Raw genomic sequence first — 24,790 nt, 5'->3', positions numbered from 1 at the left:
CTGGATTCCCCCCCCCCAAATATACGGTACACTCCCTTCTTTGAGATGCTACATGCGTCAGAAGTGATGTCCTGCCGCCTTGCTGCATAAACATAAGCACACGCCTTCCCTATTAAGCACACTTAATATTAATACTAAGTAACACATAAGTAAGTATCATTGTTGCCAGCCTGCTCTGTCCTGCTCAATGCATAAGCTGGCTGGGCTGGAGCTTGGTAGCTTCTGATTTCTCAGCATTTGGCGGCTGTAAACAGCAGGCCGGTGGGTTTTGTCTAAATCCGGGAGGCAGTGAGGATTCCTCTGCCCCTGGTAACTTTGTAGCTCCAGAAAGTGAGGTACCTAGGCCTTTGGCTTTGAAGACTTTCCAGGAACTCTTCTAGTGACCTAGTTGGCAGGCTCTCAGCCACTTTCTTCCTGTTACTGGACCTAATGTAGCAGAACCGAGGAGGGAAACAGTAAGGTTTGTCCCAGCTGACCCACCAAGTGAACTAAACATTCTTCTGCTTTACAGCCAGCAAAGAGCGTTTGCACCATCCACTGCAAACTCATGCAAATGAAGACTTGTGTTTGCACCAATCATAATTTTGTCCCCTTCACACCAGTCATAACGTACCTTCCTGCTATGGGACTATGGGAAGGACTACGGGAAGTTCCAGCACCTACTGGGGAGGAAGGGGAGAACACAATACTGGCTGAGCAGGAGTTGGAGCAATTACTGCCATCACTGTGAGGTTTTCTCAGAGCCTTTATGGAGGATCCAAAATGGCCAGTCTGGCTGGCTGACTGACAACCCTGGTTAAGGTAGCCAGGGCAGGAAGGGATTGTGGAACAGTTAGCTGTAATTTTAACAATGGTTTGAACCTGTGCCGGGCTGGAGAGATGGCTCAGAGGTTAGAGCACTGATTGCTCTTCCAGAGGTCCTGAATTCAATTCCCAGCAACCACTTAGTGGCTCACAACCATCTGTAACAGGATCTGATGCCCTCTTCTGGTGTGTCTGAAGACACCTACAGTGTATTTATATACAATAAATTAAAAACAAAAAGAAAAACCACTGGCCCAGAGCAAGGTGAGTTCCCCTCATCTGTCTTACCATGTTTTCTTCCTTTCTCTGTTAGTGAGTCTATTATATAGTGTACACTGGCCTCAAATTGTCAATTCTCCTGCCTCTGCCTTCAAATGCTGGGATTAGGCACCATGCCCTGCTCCTATTTCTATAAACATAAAAACAAAACAAAAAATAAAACAAGACAGCCAAAGCAATACAGCTATCAGAGTGTAAGCGCCCCAGTTTCCCATCAAGAGTGTCCCTCTTTAAAATCCTGCTTGCTTTTGTACAACTATTTCCTCTGAGTTAAAACACTCCCTCCTGATGAGAGTGGAGAAGGCTCGTGAAATTCAGAAAGAAGTTGCAAGACACAGAACCATCCTCCCAGATTGTGTCACCAGTAAACAGGTCCTGGTGACAGGACTCCCTTTGGTGGAACTGTGCCATGCAGAGGACACTGGAGATGGACGACTTTTTGATGAGAAGCTGCTCCAGTCTCGCTCCTATAAGTAACCTATAAATCCTATCAATCACTCCAGCGAGCCCCTTGGTCTGCCAGGAGAGATTTGAATGGTGAAACTTCTTTGGTGTTTCACGAATGCCTTATTTGGCATAGGCTTTTTTTTTTTTATGTCTCCCTACAGAAAAGTCACATAAGAGAGGGGGGTCAGTGGTTAAGAGCACTGACTGCTCTTCTAGAGGTCCTGAGTTCAAATCCAGCAACCATATAGTGGCTCACAACCATCTGTAACGGGGTCTGGTGTGTCTGAAAACAGCTATGGTGTGCTCATATACATAAAATAAACAAATCTTTTTAAAAAATGGGTGTCAGAGACCAGCAGTGTCCCATCCCCGGGCATCTTTTTATTCTGAAGTATTCACCAACTGCCAATTGTGTGCCAAGGCTCTGGGGACACAAGGACCTTATCATCAGATACATGATCATTACCCAAACAGAATGCCTCACCCTGCATGGTGGTGCATGTCGTTAATTCCAAGAGAATGTGGATCTCTGTGAATTCAAAGCTAGCCTGGCCTAGCAAATTCCAGGACAGCCAGGGATACATAGTAAGATACATAACGAGTCTGTCTGTCTGTCTGTCTGTCTGTCTGTCTCTGGTGCTGATGAGCAGCATAAAACAAAGAAAGGGACAGAGTGCTGCTCTGCCAACATTTCCTTTACAGCTACTGCACGCAACCGTCTGTTCCTGAGGAGCCACACATGTTCCCTCTTGACAGAGAGAACACAGCACCGCATGCTTTTGTTCCTCCAAAAAGCTTCCGGGACAGCCCTTCGCAGTGTTTTGGAAACTGTATAAATGCAGAACTCTGAGGACAGTGAACCAAAGTGAGCAATGGCGAGCAAAAGGCGGCTGCTTTCACCGACAACTGACTCATCCACCGGTATTTTATTGACACTCCGATGTTACACAGGGAGGCAAGGCGCGGTGTTGAGGGCACAGAAAGGAATGCATGCATGTGGATGTCACAGAGCTCTTCAGCGGCAAGCTTTGGGGAAACAGAGGAAAGGGGAGCCAACCATGAGAAAGACCAGCTCAGGAGAAGCAAAGAGAGGTTCTGTTCTATATGGGGGCATGATTCAGGGGGGGGGCAGGGGAACAAATTCTTTAGAGGATTACTAGAGTTACAGTGACTAAGCAGAGCTCAAATGCCAGGAATAAAAAAAAAATTGAGGAAACAGGATTAGGATTCTGGCAGGCAAGCGGCGAGTGGTCATGATACAGGCTCGCCATGTATCCAACCACAGCTTCTACCCATCTGGGACTATGCTGAATTCTCCTAGGATGTCTCACAGGGGCCACCTTACAAAGTAAGGGCTATTACTGTCCAGTTACAGAGATCAGGACACTGAAGCTCTCCAGGTTAAACGGCTTGTCCCTGCTGTGCCTCCAGCAAGGAACAGGGGTGGGAGAGGAACAGAAGTCTGCCAGCTCTGGTCAGGGTGCTTTTCACACCCCTGGCACCATGACATACATTTCTCAGATCCGGTGGGGGATGACTTTGGACATCCCTTAGTATAATTCCAGTGGGTGTCACGGAACATAGAGATTGTGGTTTGAACAGGCTATTTGTAAGTCTCATGGGAGAATATTAGAACCCGCCAGGTAGACCTGGCGGTAGGGGGGATGGTGCTCTGTGCATGCGACACAAGTGGTTCTGAGCTGGGATATTGGATATTTCTCTGTGGAAGGAGCTGATAGAAGGAGTCACTCTAGGGATGGGTCCCTAAGCAATGGTTCTAGACGGTAATCCGATAGTTGGGGTGGACCTGAGGCCTGACATCACAGACCATGCCGAGAAGCTGAGCCAGGACACGCTCCCGGTTTCTCTGCTGAGAGCTCTGCATGCCCTGAACCTGCCGTCGAGTGGCCTGCTCCACTTCTGCAGACAGGTTCCCCTGGGAGCCCATGGCCTGGGGATGGGGGTGGAGGAGAGAAAGAACAAAGCAGACACAGAGAAAGGGAGGTCCCAGCGTGTAGAAGAAAGGATCCTGCAAAAGGCCTGGGAAGTCTTTTCAAACCTATTCCCACCCCACAAAAACATGTAGATACCAAGCAGCCAGCCTAACCCCTACTTCTTCTAAGACGGTAAAATCCTCACCTCCTCAACACAGTGACCATAAAACTGTCCACCACCATCAGGGTTACCACACTCCACACAGATCGTGAAGGCTGTCCCCACCAGTCTCATGTACCCTTTAAAGCCTCCAGACCTTACAGATCCTGCCAAAGCTTTACGAATGTGTGGTCATGTCAGGGCCTCCTCAGCTTTCAGACACCCTAATTTCTTGTTGAGTCACCTACATACATCTTACAAGAGGCACCCACAGTTGGCACCTGGGTGGGCCCTTCCCTGTCCCCGCTCACCCACAGTTGGCAACTGGGTGGGCCCTTCCCTGTCCCCGCTCACCCCCCCCCCTCAGCTCACCGCCTGCTGCTTGCTCTGGAACTCCTGCTCTCGCTCCCTGCGGTATTGCTCCACCTCCATTTGAGCCTCCTCCTTCGCCTGCTTCAGTCGCCGGGCCTTCCCTAGAAGCAGAAGACAGTGAGTACACACACACACACACACACACACACACGCAGGTGTGTTAGAGTGCCCTCCAGAAAGTTATTCAGTTTCCTGTCAACCAGTCAAGTGCTAGACTGTAAAACCCACCCACCCGTTTCTTCTATCCTCAGTACCCCCATTTGTCCCCATTGCCCTTGGGTTTTCCTAAGGATTCAAATATCCGCTATCCCCAATTCCTAAATTATCCTTCCAGATTCCTAAGAGAGGAGGAAAGAGGGGGGCTCACTCTTCCTGGCATCGGCCACCTTCTCCGCCGCCCGCTTCTCAGCCTGGAGGAGCTGCTGGATACCCTGGGACTGACTGGCCATTTTTGTCACTAGAGAGGATGCTGTTCCGAAGGCGACCAAGGTTCCAGACGGCTCCCACTCTCCAGCGCCTACCCCTCCGGTCCCTTGGTGAGATCCTCCAGTCCCACTGGGTCTTAGTGCGCCCGTTTTCACTCAGTCTCCTGCACCGGGTGGGTGTCTCATCCTCACACGGATGGTCCTCCTCTCGAACCTCACTGAGGTAATACCCTAAACGTCCGCCCGAGGGCAGCAGAGACCAGCCTTGTGCTGGCTACTGCAGCAGGTGCAGGGCATCTCCGTGTCACCGGGGTCCATAGAGATGGGGCTGGGGAAAGCGGAAGGCAGTGTTTGGGTGGGAGGAGATCTTGATTGGTGGTCTCGAAGGAGACACAAAGGCGATGAGAATGGTGTGGGAAGGTAAGGATGTGCTTGGACACACTTACATTCCCAACTCTGTGTCTCCACGCCTCCCTCCGCCCTTCCCCCTCTTTCTAGCCTCCATCTTCTCTTTAGACACCCCCCCCAAACCAGGACGTCTGCACACATCTCCCTGTCCCGCCCCACGTTTGCCTTGTGTTTTTCTTTTTGGATTTACCCATATACTTGGCCTGATTGTGTGTTTAAGTGTGTGTGTGTGTGTGTGTGTGTGTGTGTGTGTGTGTGTGTGTTTCGAGACAGGGTTTCTTGCTGTAGTCCGACCTGTCGCTTCAGCTCGCCCTGTATATGGCCTGCCTCCCTTCGGAACCTCGCCTCTAATCAAGCGGAACCTATGTCGCATATTAGCTTGTTTTCCCACCGGAGGCCTAATCACAAATTACCCAGTCGGAGCGGAACAATTTCCGGGATGGGACACCCAGTTCATTTCCGCCCGAAACTTGCGCGTGTGCTTGCGCCATTTCCTGCAGCCTGGCGCGCCTCCTTCCTCCCCACCTCCCTTCTCGGAGCGTCTTAAACCCAGGCCTCCGACCTCCGTCTCTGAGGGTCCTTGGGGGGGCGGGGAGCAGGTCTGATGAGTAACCCCTCCCCCCAGGCCCCAGAGGAAGAAGCCTCTACGTCTGTCTGTCGGGTACATTATATTCAATTTCTAGATCGCTCTTTGAATTTGTGACTTTTCTTCAGATTTGTGGCTAATGAAAATTTCCCCAATCTTGCCTTACTTGATTTTGTTTTTGTTTCCCTCCAAAGTTCAGAATTAACTTTTGTCTTGGGCTCTGGAGCCTTAAAACAATTATGTATCATTTTCTCAAAAAATTACATCACAAATTAAGTCTGTGACCCGCTCCCTAGTCCCCAACTCCACCCCCACCAGTCACCCCAAACTTGCCATTTGCTAAGGGATGAGACTTTCAAATGGGGGGGGGAGGGATGGGAGGAAAAGGGAGAAACAAGAGGAAGAGCCGAGCTGGGTCCTCACCTCTGCCATTTCCCACTTCTTCCTCAGCCCCAGAGTTCCATGGCCTCCGCTTCCCGCCGGCACCGTCGAGAGCGACGCTTCCGGCGGTACTTGTCTGCAGGACGGCTAGTGCGAGCCCAGGCTCTCCTCCAGCGACATCCTGGCCTTGATGTGGACGCTGGGCAGCCCCCGCCTCTTCACAGGGCCTGTGCCCGCCACGATGCCCCTGCCCTGTGCCTGCTGCTACGTCTCGGCGCTGATCCTGCCCACCAGGACCGGCACGGTGACACCGCGCTGCACGCTGCTGCCCGCCAGGGCCCTGATGGTGAGTGGGAACTGGCCTAGAGAAGCTGGCCAGATCTGAACTGAAAGCCAGTTGATGGGTGAGAAGTAAAGGCCTGGTATGGTGGTGCAGGCTTTTGACCCTGGCACGCAGAGGCAGAAGGATCTCTGTAAGTATCTCCAGAACCAAAGAGAGAGAGACCCTGTCTCAAACAACAACAAAAATAGTTGGGAAATAAGATAGATATTTGGTTGTGGGGAGATGTTGAAGCAATTGACCTGGCTGGTACGTGTGTGTGTGTGTGTGTGTGTGTGTGTGTGTGTGTGTGTGTGGCCACACAGATTACAACTCTTTCCTTACATTTCCTATCTTCCAGGATTAGTGACTACTTTGTTTCTTTGATGGCTGTTTACCTATAGCACAACCTTGCAGTTGACTGCTTGGGATCAGATCCCAGCTCCAAGGAGCTGGCCCCACTCACCCCCCCCCCATTAGTTTGCTTTTCTCTGTGCATCTTTAAAACAATGTCAACCTTTGTACTATGCCACAGACTTCTTACAAAGTATCCATGCCATTCATCACATGATCAGCTAGGCTGGTCAGAGGACGTGAAACTTTTGTGTGGTCTTATGCCCCAGATCTGATGTCACCTGACATATACCTGGCAACAAGTTTTCCTTATTCTCACCAAAATTCTGTAACAAAAATCCAGCTTGAGCTGGTGTTGCAGGTGTTAACCAGAGCTCTGGAGGCAAAGGCAGCCAGGTGTCTGAAAGCTCAAGGCCGGTCTGATCTATAGTGAGTTCCAGGCTCACCAGAGCTGCATTAGAAAGACCCTGTCACAAAATAACAGCCACACATCTCAAACCAGCAGTAATGGCTTCACAGTGCAGACAGCTTCTTTCTGTTGCATTTGTGCTGCCGGCAGATAACCAGCCCAGAAACAACCTCACCACCTAGAAAGACAGGAAGTTCACGGTGTCCTGTAATCCCGGCCCTCAGGAGCACCTCAAAGCCAGTCTGGGCGGGGCCTAAGCATCTCAAAAAGTGAAGAGAAACAGCCATCAAGCAAATATTACCTATGTGGAGGCTGTGGTGACCGGTTTCATCCCGCTGAGGTTTACACTCAGATGTTTGCTACCAGAACTCTGTGCTGACCTGCCCTGTTCCCCAGCCACTTACCCTAGCCCCAGACTGCGTACTTCCAGGAGTTTTGCCAAATCCCACAGTTCTGAAAACGACATGGGAGGTGTTGCAGTGACAGCAAAAGCAGTTCCCTGGAGAGCAGCTTCCTGACTAGAACCAGAGGGGAGGCCCGTCCTTCGAGGGACGGCCTTCCGACCACAGGAGATCAGGGGCATCCACAACCCTGCTTATTCATTTACTCAGTCCCAGCTCAGTCTCTCCTTGATCAAAGCCAAAATCCTTTAAGGCAAGTAAGATGGGCTTACATAGGTTTTTGTTTTGTTTCGTTTAGCTTAAAGAGAAAAGGTTTGCAAAGTACAGCAGCAGCTGCCTGGCCGATTTTATCACGGGGTGCCTGAAGAAGGGGGAAAGTCCCAAGATTGCTGGATAAGTCCTGTGGAATCTCCATTTACTGCCATCAGGACCGTTTCAACAGAGTAGCAAGCCAGAAGCAGCCTCACCCTCCAGTTTGGGCTTTTAAGGGCAAAAATGCAGTTTTGACGGAATCAGAAAGTCAGCTCTGGGACATCTGCAGCAAGCAAGCTTTGCGTACAGAAGCAGAGAGGGAGCGGTAATTGGTCAGGTAATTGGCCTCGAGCTCAGAGTCACGCTGTACAGGAATTTACGGCTGGACCAGAGACCAGTTCACCCTGAGAGCGTAAAGCCATTCCGTTTATCCAAGGCCATTTTAGCACTGAAAGTATTCTTAGGTACGCTTCAGGAGATGCACACCTATATATAGTTCAGCAGCCGGCTACTGTGGTATGAGAGGCAGCTCCCTAGGGCAGGGCAATGCCTAGGGCAGCTGCTTGCTGGCCTCTGAAACGGGTTGTGATGACCACATGAACCACAGACTCATGGCAGCTTGGCTACGTAATGGTATGCTGTGTTCATGCCGTTCAGTCAAACTTGGCTGAGTAGCTCCTAATGGTGGAGTAGGTACCTCTCTAAGAAGCATGTGAGCGTTTAATACACCGTGGCGAAAGTGAGGCCTTCCTGGGGAGGCCTGGGAACTTGTATGGATGTCACAGTTGAGAGGTTGCAATGTTCCAAAGAGGAAACATCCCTCCACATTCCTCGCAGCCCCAGGGCTCCTCTCAGGCAGTTTCCCGGCACCTGCCATCCCTGCCACCAGGTGGCGCGCTAACCCCAACTTCTCCGTCTAATTCAGCTGTCCGCCGCTTTGAAGAGATGAATGAGGTTACTTCATTGAGCAGATTAAGTGATTGACCCTTCTGTGGGAGACTCGCCTTAGGTCAGAGGAGTGCCCAAGGTCATTGAAGTGACTGGACAGGTTTATCACACACAGTAGGAGGCCAGAAGTCTCACTTTTTTTTTTTAAGAACTTCGTGGGAGAGCAGTTTCAGCTGTGGGGGGGGGGGGAACCCATCAGTAAAGCAACTGTCAAACAGTAGTCACACTGCACAGAGCGTAGATGCTGACAAGCAGTGTAGTTCCCTCAGGGTTTTGGGGGAAAAAAACAAGCTTATCATTCTGATGTTTGGGTCTGGGGTTTAAGGTTTGCTTTGATCTTCTTTGGGGTTTTGGCTTGCTGGTTTGCTGGTTGGCTTTTTGAGACACAGTCTCTCTCCGTAGCCTTGACTCTTCGAGACCTCAGTAATGTAGACCAGACTATCCACAAACTCAGAGAGATAAATCTCTCTCTCTCTCTCTCTCTCTCTCTGCTGATCCAGCACCCAGCCTCGTCCCCCAGCCTTCCTTTTTCTCTTTTTAGTAGAGACAGTGGCCTCTGCAGCCTCAGCAGCTCTGGACTGGTATTCCCGACTGGGATGCGGGCCTGTACCTCCAGTGTTTTGTGTTTGTGTGATACTCACTGCTTCCGATCCGTCAGCGTGGCAGACAGCGTCCACCGCCCCCTGATCTGCATAGAGGTGGCCTTGTTTCAGAATGACTGGGCACAGTTTTTGTTCCATCTGTCCTTCTAGCCTCACATTCTGCACACCCACGGACCTGTCACCTCAGTTGTCTTAAGTGACCCTAGCACAGGTTTCACGAGCCTTGCCTTGTCAGGCAGTAGGGTGAAAGAGTTTACCGGGGCACAGCCTTTAACCCTAGCACCCATAGGCCAAGGCAGGGGGGTTACAACAAGGCCAGCCTTGGCTACATAGGCAACTCAAGGTCATCCTGAGCTACAAGAAACCCTGCCAGGGGTTGGGTGCCAGAGACAGAAGGCCCTGCAGTAGAGGGTTTATACTGCAGGTGAGAGGAAATGTTTGCACACCATGCCCTGCTCGTTAGGTCTTGTGGAGTGGTCACTTGTGTGGGCTCATGCCCAGATGGATATTCTTTTACTATGTACATGTCCCAGTATAAATTATTTCTTATCGTCCCAAGTTGTCACAAGTTACTAGGGGTCAGACCCCTGATGGCCTGAGCCTGCTCGTTAAAGAGAATTAATTCTTTGTGGCGCTGTTGTGACATCCTGAGATCAACCACAGCCTGGCTCCTCAAGCTTAGTTCTTCCCCCTTTAAAATTTAATTTTAGTTTTCTATCTGTGTAGAGGTCAGAGGATACACTTGGCTGTTGGTCCTCAACTTCCATTGTATTTGAGACAGCATCTTGCTTGTTTTCAACCATGGTTAGCTGGCCCACGAGTCTCTGTGGACTCCCAACTCCCCCTCTTATCTTGAGGTGGGGGAATTGGGGTTGCAGACATGTGCTGCTGTGACTGGAATTACTACACATGTGCTGCTATGACTGGAATTACACACATGTGCTGCTATGACTGGAAATACACACGTGTGCTGCTGTGACTAGGATTACACATGTGTGCTGCTATGACTGGAATTACACACATGTGCTGCTGTGACTGGAATTACACACGTGTGCTGCTGTGACTGGAGTTACACATGTGTGCTGCTATGACTGGAATTATACACGTGTGCTGCTGTGGTCTGTCACAGAGTCATAGGATACCAACTTTGTTGGGAAGGGGAGGAGGAGTTGCTGTTGAAGGGCACCAGAGGTCAGGTTGTGACACCAGAGCACGGCTCTTGGTTGGTGGGAAGCAGCATCAGTGTTTATGCAGTGGCTGCTGTCCCTAAGGCAGCACCGTCTGGAACTGAGAGACCTGAAGTCAGGAAGACATCAATTTACCACAAGGTCGAGTAAGCAAGGGCAAAAGATACACAGCAGCATTAAAAACAGGGTTCATGAGAGCTGAGGGAGTTGAGACCCCTAAAAGCAGCTGCCCCAGCCAGGAGGCTGGTGAGACCTCCAAGTTAGGCACCGACAGCTGCTTTGTTCCTGCTGAGATGAAGGAGTAAGAAACGTCTGAACATAAGGGAGGACCTCAGGGAGGACTGTAGGGAGGACCTCAGGGAGACAGCACAGGCAAAGGTCATGCAGTACTGAGACTTGCAAATATTTGTAAGTTAGAATAGGAAACTGCAAACATGTTAGAGCTGTCCCTGGACAGGATAGTGTGTGTGCATGTGTGTGTGTGAGTCTGGGTCTGGGTCATAGCCACGTTTCCGTTTTGAGAGGTTTTGAGATTCTCAGACCCAGTCTGGGCAAAGATGGCGCCTTTCTAGATAAGCAGTTGATTCTTAAGACAACAGAATATGAGCAAAGTAATGGTGAATGTCCCCTCGTCCAAGGCCCACGTCACACTGGGCCTGTGGGAAGATGGAGGACATTAGGGTGCTTGCGTGCAGGTAACGAACACAGCAGTGACAACCCTCTGTCTAGGGGGCCTGAAATGTTGGGGTAAAGATGGGACCACCCAGAAAGTTTAGGTCTCCTCAGGAAAGACCCAGAAAGGATGCCTTGAAATGAGCTCCTCGGTGTCTGAAGGGACAGAAAGGCCGAAGCCTGATGGAGAGCAGAAGAGCCAGGCTCAGTTCCCAGTACCCAAGGGATCTGACCCTTCTGACCTCCGCAGGCATCAGGATCCACGTGGTGAACGGTGAACGTCAGGAAAACACTCAGACACATAAAATCTAAATCATTAGCACTCAGAAAGGAGAGAAATCACCTCAGCGGCTCACTAGGATCTGGGGTGTTTGAGGATGGGTTTCACCTGGTGCTCCCCAGAGGAAGAGAGGGATCTTCAAACAGCATACAGGAATAGGCTGCATGAGCTTTGACCAGAACAGCCCTACCTCCTACAGACCCACAGTGATGTGTCTTACAGCATGGCTGCAGTTGGAGAAGAGGGCCCTGTCCACATAGCTCTGAAGGGTCTTTTGTCCTGAGAGAGGGTTGGTTTCTGGTTGGTTGGTTTGTTGGAATGTTTGGTTGGTTTTCTTGAGACAGGGCTTCTCTGTGTAGCCCTGGCTGTCCTGGAACTCAGTGTGTAGACCAGGCTGGCCTTGAACTCAAAGATCTGCCTGCCTCTGCCCTCTGTGTGCCAGGATTAAAGGCAGGAGGGAGGATTTTATGACAAATCCAGTTCCCAGGTTGTGTAAATGGAAAGTGCAGTCAGACTCAGAGCTGCACCCCGCCCCGTGCTCAGTCTGTCCCAGTGGCATAGCGCACGGGGACAGCAGTGGGTCTAAGGTCTTCCCGAAGAAGGGCCAACCATGAGGGCTTGGCAGGGCTGGGGTGAGCTGGAAGTGTGGCTGGGTGGATGGATGGAGACACTGAGTGCAGAGCGGCTCCGTGAGGCCCCGCCCCTTTCTAGAAGAGTGAGGGCACTAGCAGCAAGGAGGTGACACTGGATTCTGAGGGCCTTGCTTGTTCTGAGTGACACTGGGAATGAAGACCAGGTCACCGACAGACTGAACCGAGCAGGGAGTCAGATCCAGGACTGTCCTGAGACTGAGGAAGCCTCTGACATAATTTTTTTTTATAGGCTCTCCTAGACCTGGTGAGCAGGGTGCGTGTGCGTGAACATCTGCTTCTTAGCTTTCCCTGTCACGGTTCTACACTGCACAGGCTCTAGATGGGAGGGGCCCTGAGACCCAGCAGCAGTCAAGGATTGTGCCTCAAAGATGGGGCACAGCAGGCGGTGCAGGCTGAGCCCAAGGATGAGTGTGGCAGGCCCAGCTGTTCTGAGACATCTTGGGGATGTTTTTATGGTAGCATTGGGAAGGCAAATCCTGGTGGAGCATAGGTCGGGGTGAGGGTGAGGGTGAGCCTTATGGAGACCGCTCACCAAACAGGAGCTGTCCTTGGCCCAAGATTTCACTGGCGCTTGGGGTCCCTTTTGAAGAAAGGTCAGACTTTAGTTTGCGTGTTCTAAGCCTTGCATCTCTCCTCGAGCATGCTGTGGAAAACACTGTCTTGGAGAGTTAAACCCATTTAGTCATTTCTTGAAGTCAACAGCTGTTGGTACGTAATACCTGACGGCCTCAGCCAAACATCTGAATGGTGGCCCTGAGGACTTCGGGAGCACTGGTGCCCTGAGGATTTCGGGAGCACTGACTGCCCTGAGAGGAGGAAGATGAGATTCCTGGGCAGATCTTGTTTTGTGCTAATACTTACCATCTTCTCCTCTTACTCTTGCTGTGTTCTGAGACAGGGTCTCTACACAGTGCTGACTGTTTGGAGCTCGCTGTGTGGAACAGGTTGTCCTGGAATAAACAGATCCTCTCACCTCTCCCTCTCCAGTGCTGGGATTAAAGATTTGTGCTCCCACACCTGGCTTGAAAACAAATAAGCAAAATTCTATTTTGTTAAAACTCTGTTTTCAAAGTAACAAAAAGCCTGACAAACTTGGCAGAAAATAATCTTCATGGCCAAGACAACATCTTTGTCACTTGGAGGCAGCTTCTGGTGGATGCTCCAGGCAGCATCTCAGGAGACGCTTGTTCGAGGCAGCGGTTGCACTTTAGCTGTGGGTAGGCGTGCTCCGTGCACCGGGTTTCGGTGCCCTCACCGCTCGGGCTCACCTCCGTCCGCCCTGAGCACGCTCACACGTGTTAGTTTTACTCTCATCTTTTCCATTTTGGAAACGTCAGTCATTTCACCCTAGGAGAATCTTAACTGACACATGCAGACCTACTTCTTAACTGAAAACACCCTTTTCCTTTCCACCTTCCTCACTGCCTCCCGTCTGCTCTGTGCACCGTCTCTTTACTGTGTTTACTTCCTGACCAGAGCCTTGGCTGTCATCTGCAGAGGCTCTTGTCTGTCTGGAGTCTTTATTGCTGCTTGGATTTTTTTTAAGCTCTATGCTTTAAAAAAGAATATGTTGAGATAGAGAATTACAGAGTATCCCCATTCCTGTCAATTGACCTTAGGAGGGAATTGTCTTAGCTCAAGCCCCAGGCAAGAGACACAGGCAACAATGTTGCAACAATGTTGTATGTTGACCTTGCAGTTGCAAATTTTAGATTCCAGATAATTATAGCAAGTTGTTGGGTTTCCTTGGAGGCAGGGGAGAGGAGAAAAAGAGGGATGGGGGAGGAGGAGGGAGGCTGTCCAATGGTGGGGTGAGGGCTGAAGATCCTGTTGAGTCCAGGGATGGCCGACTGGATCTGGAGCAATTGTGTTTGGGGCAGGTCTGTCAGGGTGAGGAAACATAGGCCCAGAGAGTGTTTCAGCCTCTGTCAGCTGCCTTGTGAAGGGCACAGATATTGGGGTGTGATCATTGTTCTCTGGGTTCCTACCAGAAGTCTTTTAATGTGTGTGGATGAGGGGCAGATGGGGTGCAGTCGCCAGGTGGAGGAGAAGCTGGTGGCCATCAAGGATGTCACCTAAGGCTGAGTTTAAGGGAGACCAGTATGGAAGGCACCTGTTCCTGTCCATGCTAAAGCCATGAAGGAGGGAATTTTTTTCCTTAAAATTATGGTAAAGAGATCCAGCTGTGGGACAGGGGTGAAGCCCTGTGTTGTTCTGTGGCCAGCCTAGTCTAGTCAGATTTCATTACAGAGAAAAAGGTTTTGCTGGCTTCGTTTTTTGAGAAGCTGAAGATAGAGTTTAGGTAGTGTGAGGTCATGAACCCCGTCATGTAGTAGAGATGCGCACTTGCCCAAAAGGCCTCTTCAGAGGGCAGCAGGCCTCTGTTCCCAGTACTGACTTGACTGAGGTTTGCCCTAAACCATGGCATCTTCTGAGAACAGGGACCTCCTGCTTCATGGGGTGAAACCCAATTGGTCAGGCCAGACTGACCTCGAAGAGAGACACACAAATAACTGGCCAGAAAAAGGGGGCTCACTGTCCCTGAGAGGGTAAAACTTGGGTTACCCACATGTCTGTGTTCAGAAAGTCTGGCTGGGACTGGGAAGATTGTTGTTTGGTTGTGTGTGGTGCTGGGGTTCCAGCTCCCAGATGTTTCGTTTTCTGTGTGTTCCCTCCTCTCTCTGAGGGAAGTGCTGCGCGGTTAGAGCTGAGGAGAGACTTAGGCTTTTGTAGTTCAGGGAGAGCATTTCTTCCATAGAGCTTCTCACATACTCTTCCCTGTATGAAAGTGTTTGTTGGCACAAACCTCGTGGGAGAGTGGGCAGGGAAAGACGATGGTAATGAACATCAAACAAGTTAATTTAGGGGCTGGAGAGGCAGCTCCGTGGTCAAGAGAGCATGACACTCCTGCACAAGACCCAGGTTCGGTTTCCAGTGCTGAGGTTAGACAGTTCAGATATGAAAGTCCTTTTTTCTAGGATATTATTTGTTAAAACACTGTCTTTCCCCTCCATCTATTCTTTTTTTTCCCCAGTCTATTCTTTAAAAGTTTTTTTTCTTTTTTTAAGTATTTTTTGGGTGGCTGGAGAGATGGCTCAGTGGTTAGAGCACTGACTGCTTTCCAGAGGTCCTGAGTTCAATTCCCAGCAACCACATAGTGGCTCACAACCATCTGTAATGGGATTTGATGCCCTCTTCTGTTGTGTCTGAAGACAGCTACAGTGTACTCATGTACATAAAATAAATCTTTAAAAGGGGGGAAATTTAATTCTCTTCAAGATTTCCTTTATAACTGAACTTTTCAAGCTTTAGGAAGATCTGTTCTGACAGAGGCTGGACGAGGAAATGAGACTCTCAGAGCTCCCATTACCCACGGGGTCTCTTTGTTCAAAAACGTCTGGCTGGGACAGGGACATGGAACTGGACTCACTCTGTAGATCAGACTGGCCTCAAACTCAGAGATCCACCTGCCTCTGCCTCTGCCTCTGCCTCTGCCTCTACCTCCCAATTACTGGAACTAAAGGCCTGTGCCACTATGTCTGGCTTAATAATACCATCTTTTAATCTATCCCGTTAGCAACATGAACGGTTGTCATGCACGCACAGTAAAGCCTGACAGGCTTGCACATGTTCTGACTCAGAACATCCCCCCCCCCAGGCACTGTACAATGTCCACACACGTGCAGGTTTAAGGCTGAAGGCTTTGGAGACGCAACCTATTAGCCCAGGTGAGAAGAATTCTGTCTCAGGCTCACAGAGGAACTTCATCAGAGACTCAAACAGACGGCGGGTTCCTGAGGAAAAGTAAAGATGCTAAATGAAAAAAGCTGTGAGGAGGAAGAACCATTAGTTCACCCCAGGCTGACTCCACAGTGAGACTCATGAAAACACCAAGACGAACCGCTCCTGCTGTCAACCTTTGGGACATATGTTACCACGTGTGATATGCGTGACCGAAGCATTCTGTTAGTTTGAGTGGGATGTGGTGACCCGTATCAAGTTAAGAGAATCACAAGTTTGAGATGCAGTTACATGTTGAGCTAATATGAGACCCTCTTAAAACACAAACACACACTCTCACATTCACTCACACCCCCACCATAGCCAGTAAAATAAATTGGTTATTTCAGGGAAAAAAAAAAAAAAAGCAAGTTGCCAAGATGGGCAAACACCTCTAAGTAGATGTGCACAGTGTGGCCACAGCTCCAAGAACTTGTCATGTGTGCATTTGTGTGTCATGTACGCATTTGTGTGCACAGAGGTAGCACTTGGGGACTGCAGCAAACAGTTATAATCTTAAACTGGGAGCTCGAAAGATGGCTCAGCGGTTAAGAGCACTGGCTGCTCTGTTCCAGAGGTCCTGAGTTCAATTCCCAGCAACCATCTTGATGGGATCTGATGCCTTCTTCTGGCCTGCGGGTGTACATGCAGATAGAACACTCATAAACTTAAAATAAATATATTTTTTTTAAATCTTAAACTGGGTATGTTGGTACACACACACACACACACACACACACACAAAGTGAGTTAAACCATCCATATAAGCCTAGGCACACTCATAAACACACACTATGCACTCACACACTCAAACATTATTTTTATACACATGCATACTCACATACATATAAACTTTGCTCTGCACTCACATAAACACATACTATGTACTTGTTCACATATATACACACTGCACTCTCACACACTCCATACACAGTCACACCCTGCAGTGAGCAGGTCCTTCCTAAGTGGGACAGCTTAGGGTTTGTGGCAGATGACAGCAGGAAGCCTCCCTCACCCTGATGTGGTTTCAGAGTGGACTGGCACCTTGGCTTACCATATAGACCCTTCTACCTTGTTGGCAGTTACAGGTCAGCCCTGTACCTATGCCATCCTCCTGGTAAACGAACTAACTTCCTGGAACCAGCAAGGCCAAGCAGATGAAATAGGTCCACAGGCAGAAATGCTGCCCCAGACACGCACCTGCTTCTGCCCCTGAGTGGAGGCAGCTGGTGGGCCTCACTGAGGGTAGTGTGAAGCAAGGGCGGCACTGGCCCCCCAGATGTCTGGTCCTCCTGCCCTTGGCCACTGTCACTTAGGAGGTGCTCACTCTGAGTACCATTGCCACCCTTCACTCCTGGGGAAGGCTAGAAAATCTGCTGAATTTTACTCAGATTTATTGGGTAGAAATAGTAAATGTTCTTCTGCGTTTGTGTGTAGTGGTACAGAACACGGTGTTTTGATATTCTTTATATTATTTTATCTTAATTGGCTTTTTTGAGACAAGGTCAATTATATAGCCCTGGCTGCCCTTCCACTCACTCTGTAGACCAGGCTGGCCATGAACTCACAGAGTTGACTGCCTCTGCCTCCTGAGGTGACCGTCATGCCTGGTGTGGCCATCTTCATATGTAGATTTAGGTGAGAGCTATAGCTTGGAATATGTATATAGTGATAATAGCTTCAAACAGACAAACAAAAATAGAAGAGGACTAGAGAGATGGCTCAGCGGTTAAGAGCACTGGCTGTTCTTCCAGAGGTTCTGAGCTCAAATCCCAGCACCCACATAGTGGCTCACAACCATCTGTAATGGGATCAATGCCCTCTTCTGGTGTGTCTGAAGACAGCCACAGTGTAGTCATATAAATAAATATTTTTTTAAAAAATAGTCAAAAGAATTTGAAGTTGTCCTAGGTGGCAGGAGTCAGGGACCATAAAACGTCATTTGCTGTAGTAAGACTTGGAGCAAACCGAAATTGTGTATGAGGAACAAGTCAGAACATTCTAAACTCCACACCTACGCCTTACATGATCGTCGGTCGGTGTCGGGTTCCTCCTTATACCCAGGAGTGAAGAATCCAAGATGGCAGCCGCGTTGAGCCCTAGCTGACTGTTCACTGTCTGCCCCTAGCTTACACGGACTTCTTCCTGCCACTGCTGAGTCGCTGCCCGTCTGCCATGGGGATAAAGAATAAAGATGGGGAAACTCCTGGGCAGATTCTGGGCTGGGGACCCCCCTGGGATTCTGCCGAAGAGGAAGAAGATGAGGAGGTTTCCAAGGAGCGGGAGTGGCGGCAGAAGCTACAAGGCGAACTGGAGGACGAGTGGCAGGAGGTCATCGGGCGATTTGAAGGTGAGAAGCCAGTTACCACCCCGGCTGCCCTTCCTCCCGACCCTGTGTCCTCCACTGTGGGCCCTCTGCATGTGGTCTCTTGATTTCACTCTCTCTTGTAAGTGCTCTACTCAGAGCCTCTCTCCAACCTCATCCCACCTCCCAGATGATGCCTCCCGGCCGACGCAGGAGCCTGAGTCCTTCTCAGCTTGGTCAGAGCGCCTGGCTCGAGAGCATGCGCAGAAGCAGCGGCAGCTGGAGGCCGAGAGATCCTGCCGACCCCCAAGGGCTGAGGGCTCCAGTCATAGCTGGCGACAGCAGGAGGAGGAACAGCGGCTTTTCCGAGAGCGAGCTCGGGCCAAAGAGAAGGAACTGTGTGAGAGCCGAGCCAGGAGGGCCCAAGAGGCTCAAGGGGACAAAAGACCAGAGCATCCCAGGGCTGGGCCCAGGGCAGAGCACCCGCGAGGGGCAGGAAGGGGCAGCCTCTGGCGCTTTGGCGATGTGCCCTGGCCCTGCCCTGGTGGAGGAGACCCAGAGGCCATGGCTGCAGCCTTGGTGGCCAGGGGCCCCCCTCTGGAGGAACAGGGGGCTCTGAAAAGGTACTTGAGAGTCCAGCAGGTCAGATGGCACCCTGACCGCTTCTTGCAGCGATTCCGAAGCCAGATTGAGACCTGGGAACTGGGCCGTGTAATGGGAGCTGTGACAGCCCTTTCTCAGGCCCTGAACCGCCACGCCGAAGCCCTCAAGTGACCATAGGGAATGAGCAAGAACCTATGGGGATATAGTCTCAAGGATAGGGGGAGGAAGCAAGGTCATGGATGGGGATGGACAAGAAGAGGCAGCTGCCACATAGAGAGGATATGGGACAGTTAACGTAATGGGTGTGGGGGTGGGGTGAGGGAGGCTCTACCACTGCTCTGGACTGCCATTTCCTAATAAGACTTGGTTCCACACCTCACTCCAGAGTCTCCTCTGTTTTTTCCATTGCTATGGTTTTCATCACCCATGACATCTCCTTTCCCGCCCAACTGTTGAAACCCGCAGCTCCCACACACCTGCAGCACAGTCACAGTGCGCTCTCAACAGAGACCAGAAGCCCCTGCCTCCCTCCTCAGAAGGCCCGGGTCATCTTTCAGTCCCTCTTGGCTCCCCTCCCACTCCCCCCTCCACCACTGTTGGGGTCCTTACCGGGGTTGCAGTTGAAGAAAAATGTGAACAAGAGACAGAAAAAGGAACAACCCCCCACATCCCCAACCAGAACAACCACATCCTCACCCCTACCAGCTCAGGGCTTCCCCTCTGCTGAGTCACTGAATGATCTGGGTTGGGGGCAGCAGGGATAGGGGACCACAGGACCTGGGAGTATAGAGGATAGAAGCGGGGGTGGGGTGGGGGGGTGGAGGAAGAGCCCTGTGGGGGAGGGAATTTCAGTTGCTAAAATTAGAAGCAGGAAGGAGGCTGGAAAGGGCCAGATTATGTAACCTGGGTTGTCTGTTCTTAGGCAACTAGAGATCCACACCCGAGCCTATCCGGGCTTCTGAGTCTTATCCTCTCTGGGGCTCCCGTCCTGGTATCTACTGTTTGCCCACCACACCCAAAACCTGGACTTCAGCTCTCGGCAGTACAAGCCCAAAACATCTACCTTTCCAAGAACCAGTAGTTGAGGTCTTGGGGGTTGGAGAGAGAAGGTCTGAGACGTGAGAGACGGAGTAGAGGACCCATATCACTTTTCGAACTCAGGAGCTCTCTGGAAATGGAGAAACGACGAAACTCCCACTGCCAACACCCGAGACACAACCAGCTCCTCAGTTTTGTTTTTGTTTTTTAATAGTTGAGGCAAGACAGGAAAGAATGGTGCAGTATACGCTGTGTGTAGCCGTGTGGTCCAAAAGCTGATGGTCAGGGCTGCAGCCCAGGCTCGGAAACCTCCTGACCCCAGGACTAGACAGGCTGAACAGAGGGAAGGGGCAGCTCTGAGAGGAAGCTGCTGAGATTCGGAGAAGAAACATGGAACTGTAAGCAACCCAGGCATCCGGTTCCTCTCCGGGCTGGGGATCTCGGAAGTGGTATATGCAAAGAGCCCATGCCGGAGTTGGGACCCTTGGGCCTGGGCCGAGGGGGCAGCAGCGTTGGTACCCACACCCACTGCTCCCAGATTTCTCATTCTAGAGCACTTGGCTTCCTCTTCTACACAAACTACATGAAACCGAAGTAAGATGAGCTATGATGCCCCCCCCCCGCCCTACCCCGACCTCCCTCTCTATCCCTCTCTGGTGTCTGTCCCCCAGGCCTGGTGGGGGTTCCCCTGAGATAAAGGCTGTTCACTTTCTCTGACCACATGGTTTCCGCTTCTGCATCTCTCATTTCCTAGGCTGATAAAAATACTGAGTCCCAGAGGCCCTGGCTTCCTCTGACCCCCCTGGTACCAGGCAGCAGGCATCCTGTCCACCGTGGTGGGGGTAGGGAGGAAACTCAGGGATCCCCAGAGTTGACCCGATGCCGACTGTGGAACAGTAGTTGCTGTGGAAATGTGTCCCTTCTTTCAAGCTGGGCCCAGGAGTTGGATCTCTGGGGTTGGGGTGCTTTGGGGCTCAATTTGAGAAACAATTAGGAAATAAACTAGAGATTGGAATCTGTCTGGGGACTGAAGTGGGGGTGGGTTCAGGTTAAATTAGGAAAGAGATTTGGCACAGGTTAGCTGAGCATCATGGAACCAAAGGATTCGAACTCTGCCTTGGGGAACAGACCCATAGCCCAGTGACTGAAGGCATGATTTGGTACCTTCACAGTAGGGCCCACGGGATCTAGGCAGAAAGCTCCCCAGAAGCTGGAGACAGAGAAAAATCCCCGAGAGCACTGGATGGAGGCTGACCAAACAGCTTGGGCTGAGGCTGAGAAGCCACGAAACACAGTGTGAGCTGGTGTGAGCTGGTGTGAGCTGGTGTGAGCTGGAACGGGCTGGTACACACCAAGCATCTCAAGGCAAAGTAGAACTGGTGTGAAAGAGCCGGGCACCAGGAAGGTTGGGATGGGGACTGGGATTTTTACTGTAACCTGGGCACCTGTGAGGATCAAGAATGGGAGAGTGCCTCGGGGTCCACACTGCCTCTACCACACGAGCTCACCTTTCCAATCACCATGGTCCTTCTGGGGATTCTGAGACAGGCCACAGCGGCCCACCAAGGGCTTGGAACTAAATGAAGGGACCCAGAAGCAGCTCCCTGCCATTCTCCCAGGCACCTCAGCCCTGTGCCAGAGTCACCCAGGGGCTAGCATTCCTTCCTCTCTGGGTCATAGAAGCCGGGAGCCCTCTTCGCAAAACTTAAAACTTTTCTGTCTCATTTCCTGGTGTAAAAACTGTCCTTGGTCCTTAGATGAACTCTTTGAACCCCACTGTCTCACCGTTGGTCAAAAACTCCGAAGAGGCCTTGGGAGAAAGACCTTGAAAATGGATGGACCTAGCCGAGTTCCCTGACTCCGTATCTATTAGGGACAACGTCTGCACAGCCATTCCGTATGCGACAAGTCTAACCCTAAAAACCGACACCCACCTAGGCTTTGACATGAGGAGTCCTGTTGCAAAAAGTTTTTTATATGCTGTTGTATTGTTGAACATGTCTTTGTAACAGCGTGAGGTCACACCTCTCAGCCTCTACTCTGTCAACATCTCTCCAGTATGGACCACCCATCCCCCTTTATACAACTGTACCCTGAGTAGCCATCAACTCAAAAGCTATGAAAGGAACATTAAACACTTTGAACTCCAACACTTGAGTACTTCCACTTGACTGCGGTGGCATTCAATCGGGGACAGGGACAGGTATGGGGATATAGCTCTGCCGTAAGATGCTGGCCTTGCAAACATGAAGCCCTGAATTGGATCCTTAGCACCCACATAAAAAGTCAGCCCAGTGGTGCGTGTTTGTAGTCCTGGCACTGGAAGTCATAAGCTCACGGGCCAGCCAACCTACCATATTCAAGAAGCCCCAGGTCCCAGTGCCCAGTGAGAGACCCTACCCTCCCCCCTGCCAAAAAAGGAAGACCCTGTCTCATGGGTAGGATGTTGGGGGAATGGTAGAAGGCTCCTGAGAAAGAACCATAGTTGGCCTCTGGCTTCTCTACATACATGCACACAGACATATGTGTGTACCTGCACACATGAACACACACACATCCCAGCATATACACACCTACCAAGACGACAACTATTCTATAAACTTCATTCGAAGGAACATGAAGATATGACAAGTGGTTGTTAGTAGGACTGGGGATGTCCTTAGGTTGACACCAGTTTCATCTGCCTGGAGGGTTGGGTGGATGGCAGAGACCTAAGCAGGAAGGTTGAGGGGAAAGACAAGGGATTCCGTATCAGAGTTCCATGGATTCAGACCAGACAGACCAGACACTGCTTCGGGAAGCCACTGTCACTCTGGGCAAGAGACAAAAAATACACAAGCCGAATCTATAGACGGTGGAAGCAGCCTGCGGAGGATACTGCAGTGCCCAGCTCGGAGCAGCCATGCGGGGGGGGGGGGGGGGGACACCTTCCAGCAACCGAGTGTGGGCATCGTTTCTTCTCAGTAGAGGTAAAGCTGCCAGAGAAGCAGAAGAACGGAGAGGCCTGGGGGTGAGGGTGGGGTCAGCCGGAGATGTAGACTCAAGTCGAGTTGGGATGAGGCAGCCATGGCTTAGGCGAGAATTGAAAAGACCTCGTAGGTTCACAAACTAGACAATTATGTATTTTAAGAGAGACAATTTCGTTTTATTAGAAGGGAGAGTTGCTTTTCACATTGAGGGGTGAGTGGGCGGCAGGGAGCTGAGGGGCGGTGGGTACAAAGAACGGTGGTGGAGACAGGACAGGCATCATCTCTGCCCACGAGTCTCGATGATGGGGAAAATCTTACCAGTTCCTGTTAGTCAAGGGGCCTAGTATTCTGAGAGGGAGACAGAGTCCAGGGAGGGAGTTTAAAATGTATCTTCAAGAAATGACACTAGATACATCTAGTGGGAACGAGGGGGTGGGGCAGAGCGGGAGAGGATTACCATTGAAAGATCAACCTTGGGAAGGAAAAGGTAACTTCCAAGAAGGGAGTAACGGGGAGTAACTCCGGCAAAGAGAGAGGCAGGGCGGGAAGCCATCTTTAGGGGACTTAAGCTCAGTGGCCGGTGGGAGGTCAAGGGTGAAGGGGGTGTGGAGAACAACGGAGAATCCCTCAGAGACTGGAACCAGCGAGCAGCCTGCCAGCCCACCAGCAGCCCCTCGTGACCGATCCCGCAGCTCAGGAGGAAAACCCAGGAAATGCCTTTCATTTCCTCAAACTGAGATCTTCAAGGTCCTTTTGGTTAAACACTGGGTGGGAAAGAGACTCAAAACTGAGAGTGTAACTGAAATTGTTAAGCCTGTTTGCAGTAAACAAAACCAGCAAGAAGAGCTGGGGGCTGGTTGAGGCTGGAATGGGGGATGAGGGGCTGGACTGGGGGGCTGGGCTGGGGGGCTGGGATGGGGATGGTGTACTTGCCACATAAGCATGGAGCTGCAATCCCAGCATTCCTAGAGTGAGGTAGAAGGTGGGGAGGGAAGAACAATCCTCAGGCACTTGTGGGCTAGCCTGGTGTGTACAGCCACAAAATATTGAACCTGCCTCAAACAAGGAAGAGTGTAACACAACCCCCACCCCCCAGGCTGCCCACTGACCTCCAGACACACATGTGAAAGCACACACACAAGACTGTTTGCAATCAAAAGAAGCCTGGTGTGGTGGATTATGCCTGCAGACCTTGCCTTTAGAAATGAAGACCAGAGGACTGGGGGATTCAAAGTCGACATCAGCTACACATCGAGTTCAAGGCCAACCTATACTACTGGACAGTCCCACATCCCCAAAAACAAGCATCAAGAAAGAATTCAGGTAGAGGTGCTTGCCTGAATTTAGGGGAAAAAAAAATTTTTTTTTTCAACCAGGATGTAGTGGGACATGCGCTTAAACCCAGCGCTTGGGAGGCAGAGGCAGGTGGATCTCTTAAGTTTGAGGCCAGCCTGGTTTACAGAGTGAATTTCAGAACAGCCAAGGCCACACAGGGAAACCCTATCTCAACGAGAGAAAAAAATGAGATAGGTGTTACAATGTAGCCTTGTCTTACTATGTCTAGTCAGAGCTTGCTATGTAAGCCAGGTTTCTCTCAAACTCATAGAGATCCACCTGCCTCCGCCTCCCCAGTCCTGGGATTTAAGACGTGCACAACCAAACCGATGACCTGAGACCGACCCTCGGACCCCACAAGGCAGAAAGAGAAACGGAACTGACTCCCGTAAGTTGTTCTCCGACCGCCTCACATGTGCCAGGGCACGTGCTCACCCCCACATATACAAAATAAATTAAATGAATAAACGTGTGTGTTTTGGTTTTTTTTAGAGATCAGAGTCAAAGTGAAGAGTTGATTCTGAGAAGAGAGACTGAAGAGGCAGGTGATGATAATGAGGGGAAACTCAGAGATCAAAGGGGTTTGGAGATTTTATTTATTTACTTATTTATTTACAGGGGGACACTGTAGCTGTCTTCAGACACACCAGAAGAGGGCATCAGATCCCATGATAGATGGTTGTGAGCCACCATGTGGTTGCTGGGAATTGAACTCAGGTCCTCTGGAAGAGCAGCCAGTGCTCCTAACTGCTGAGCCATCCCTTCAGCCCCAGATCAAAGTCTTTTAAAAAGAATTGTTTTATCATTAATTTTACGTGTGCGAGAGCTGTGTGTGGTATGGTGTGGTGATCCCACAGAGACCAGAAGAGGATCGGAGCCCTTGGGGC

At 50.7% G+C, this 24,790-nt stretch overlaps 2 protein-coding genes across 2 annotated transcripts; one reads left to right on the top strand and one right to left on the bottom strand.

Moving 5' to 3' along the window:
* Nucleotides 1-3,307: 3,307 nt before the first annotated feature.
* ATP6V1G2 (ATPase H+ transporting V1 subunit G2) lies at nucleotides 3,308-4,445 on the bottom strand (the record flags this gene model as incomplete). Its single annotated transcript, XM_080937839.1, has 3 exons — nucleotides 3,308-3,481; nucleotides 3,997-4,097; nucleotides 4,364-4,445. 3 exons carry the CDS (start codon nucleotides 4,443-4,445, stop codon nucleotides 3,308-3,310), a joined length of 357 nt encoding a protein of 118 aa, XP_080793965.1.
* A 904-nt stretch (nucleotides 4,446-5,349) lies between these two features.
* On the top strand, nucleotides 5,350-18,843 carry NFKBIL1 (NFKB inhibitor like 1). Its single transcript, XM_080937838.1, has 4 exons — nucleotides 5,350-5,490; nucleotides 5,866-6,142; nucleotides 17,782-18,003; nucleotides 18,149-18,843. Exons 1-4 carry the CDS (start codon nucleotides 5,434-5,436, stop codon nucleotides 18,730-18,732), a joined length of 1,140 nt encoding a protein of 379 aa, XP_080793964.1. The 5' UTR covers nucleotides 5,350-5,433; the 3' UTR covers nucleotides 18,733-18,843.
* The last annotated feature ends 5,947 nt before the right edge of the window (nucleotides 18,844-24,790 follow it).

The sequence above is a fragment of the Micromys minutus genome (genome assembly GCF_963924665.1).
Source record: "Micromys minutus genome assembly, chromosome: 25".
Classification (NCBI taxonomy): Eukaryota; Metazoa; Chordata; class Mammalia; order Rodentia; family Muridae; genus Micromys; species Micromys minutus.
This window is presented reverse-complemented; position numbering and strand designations above follow the sequence as displayed.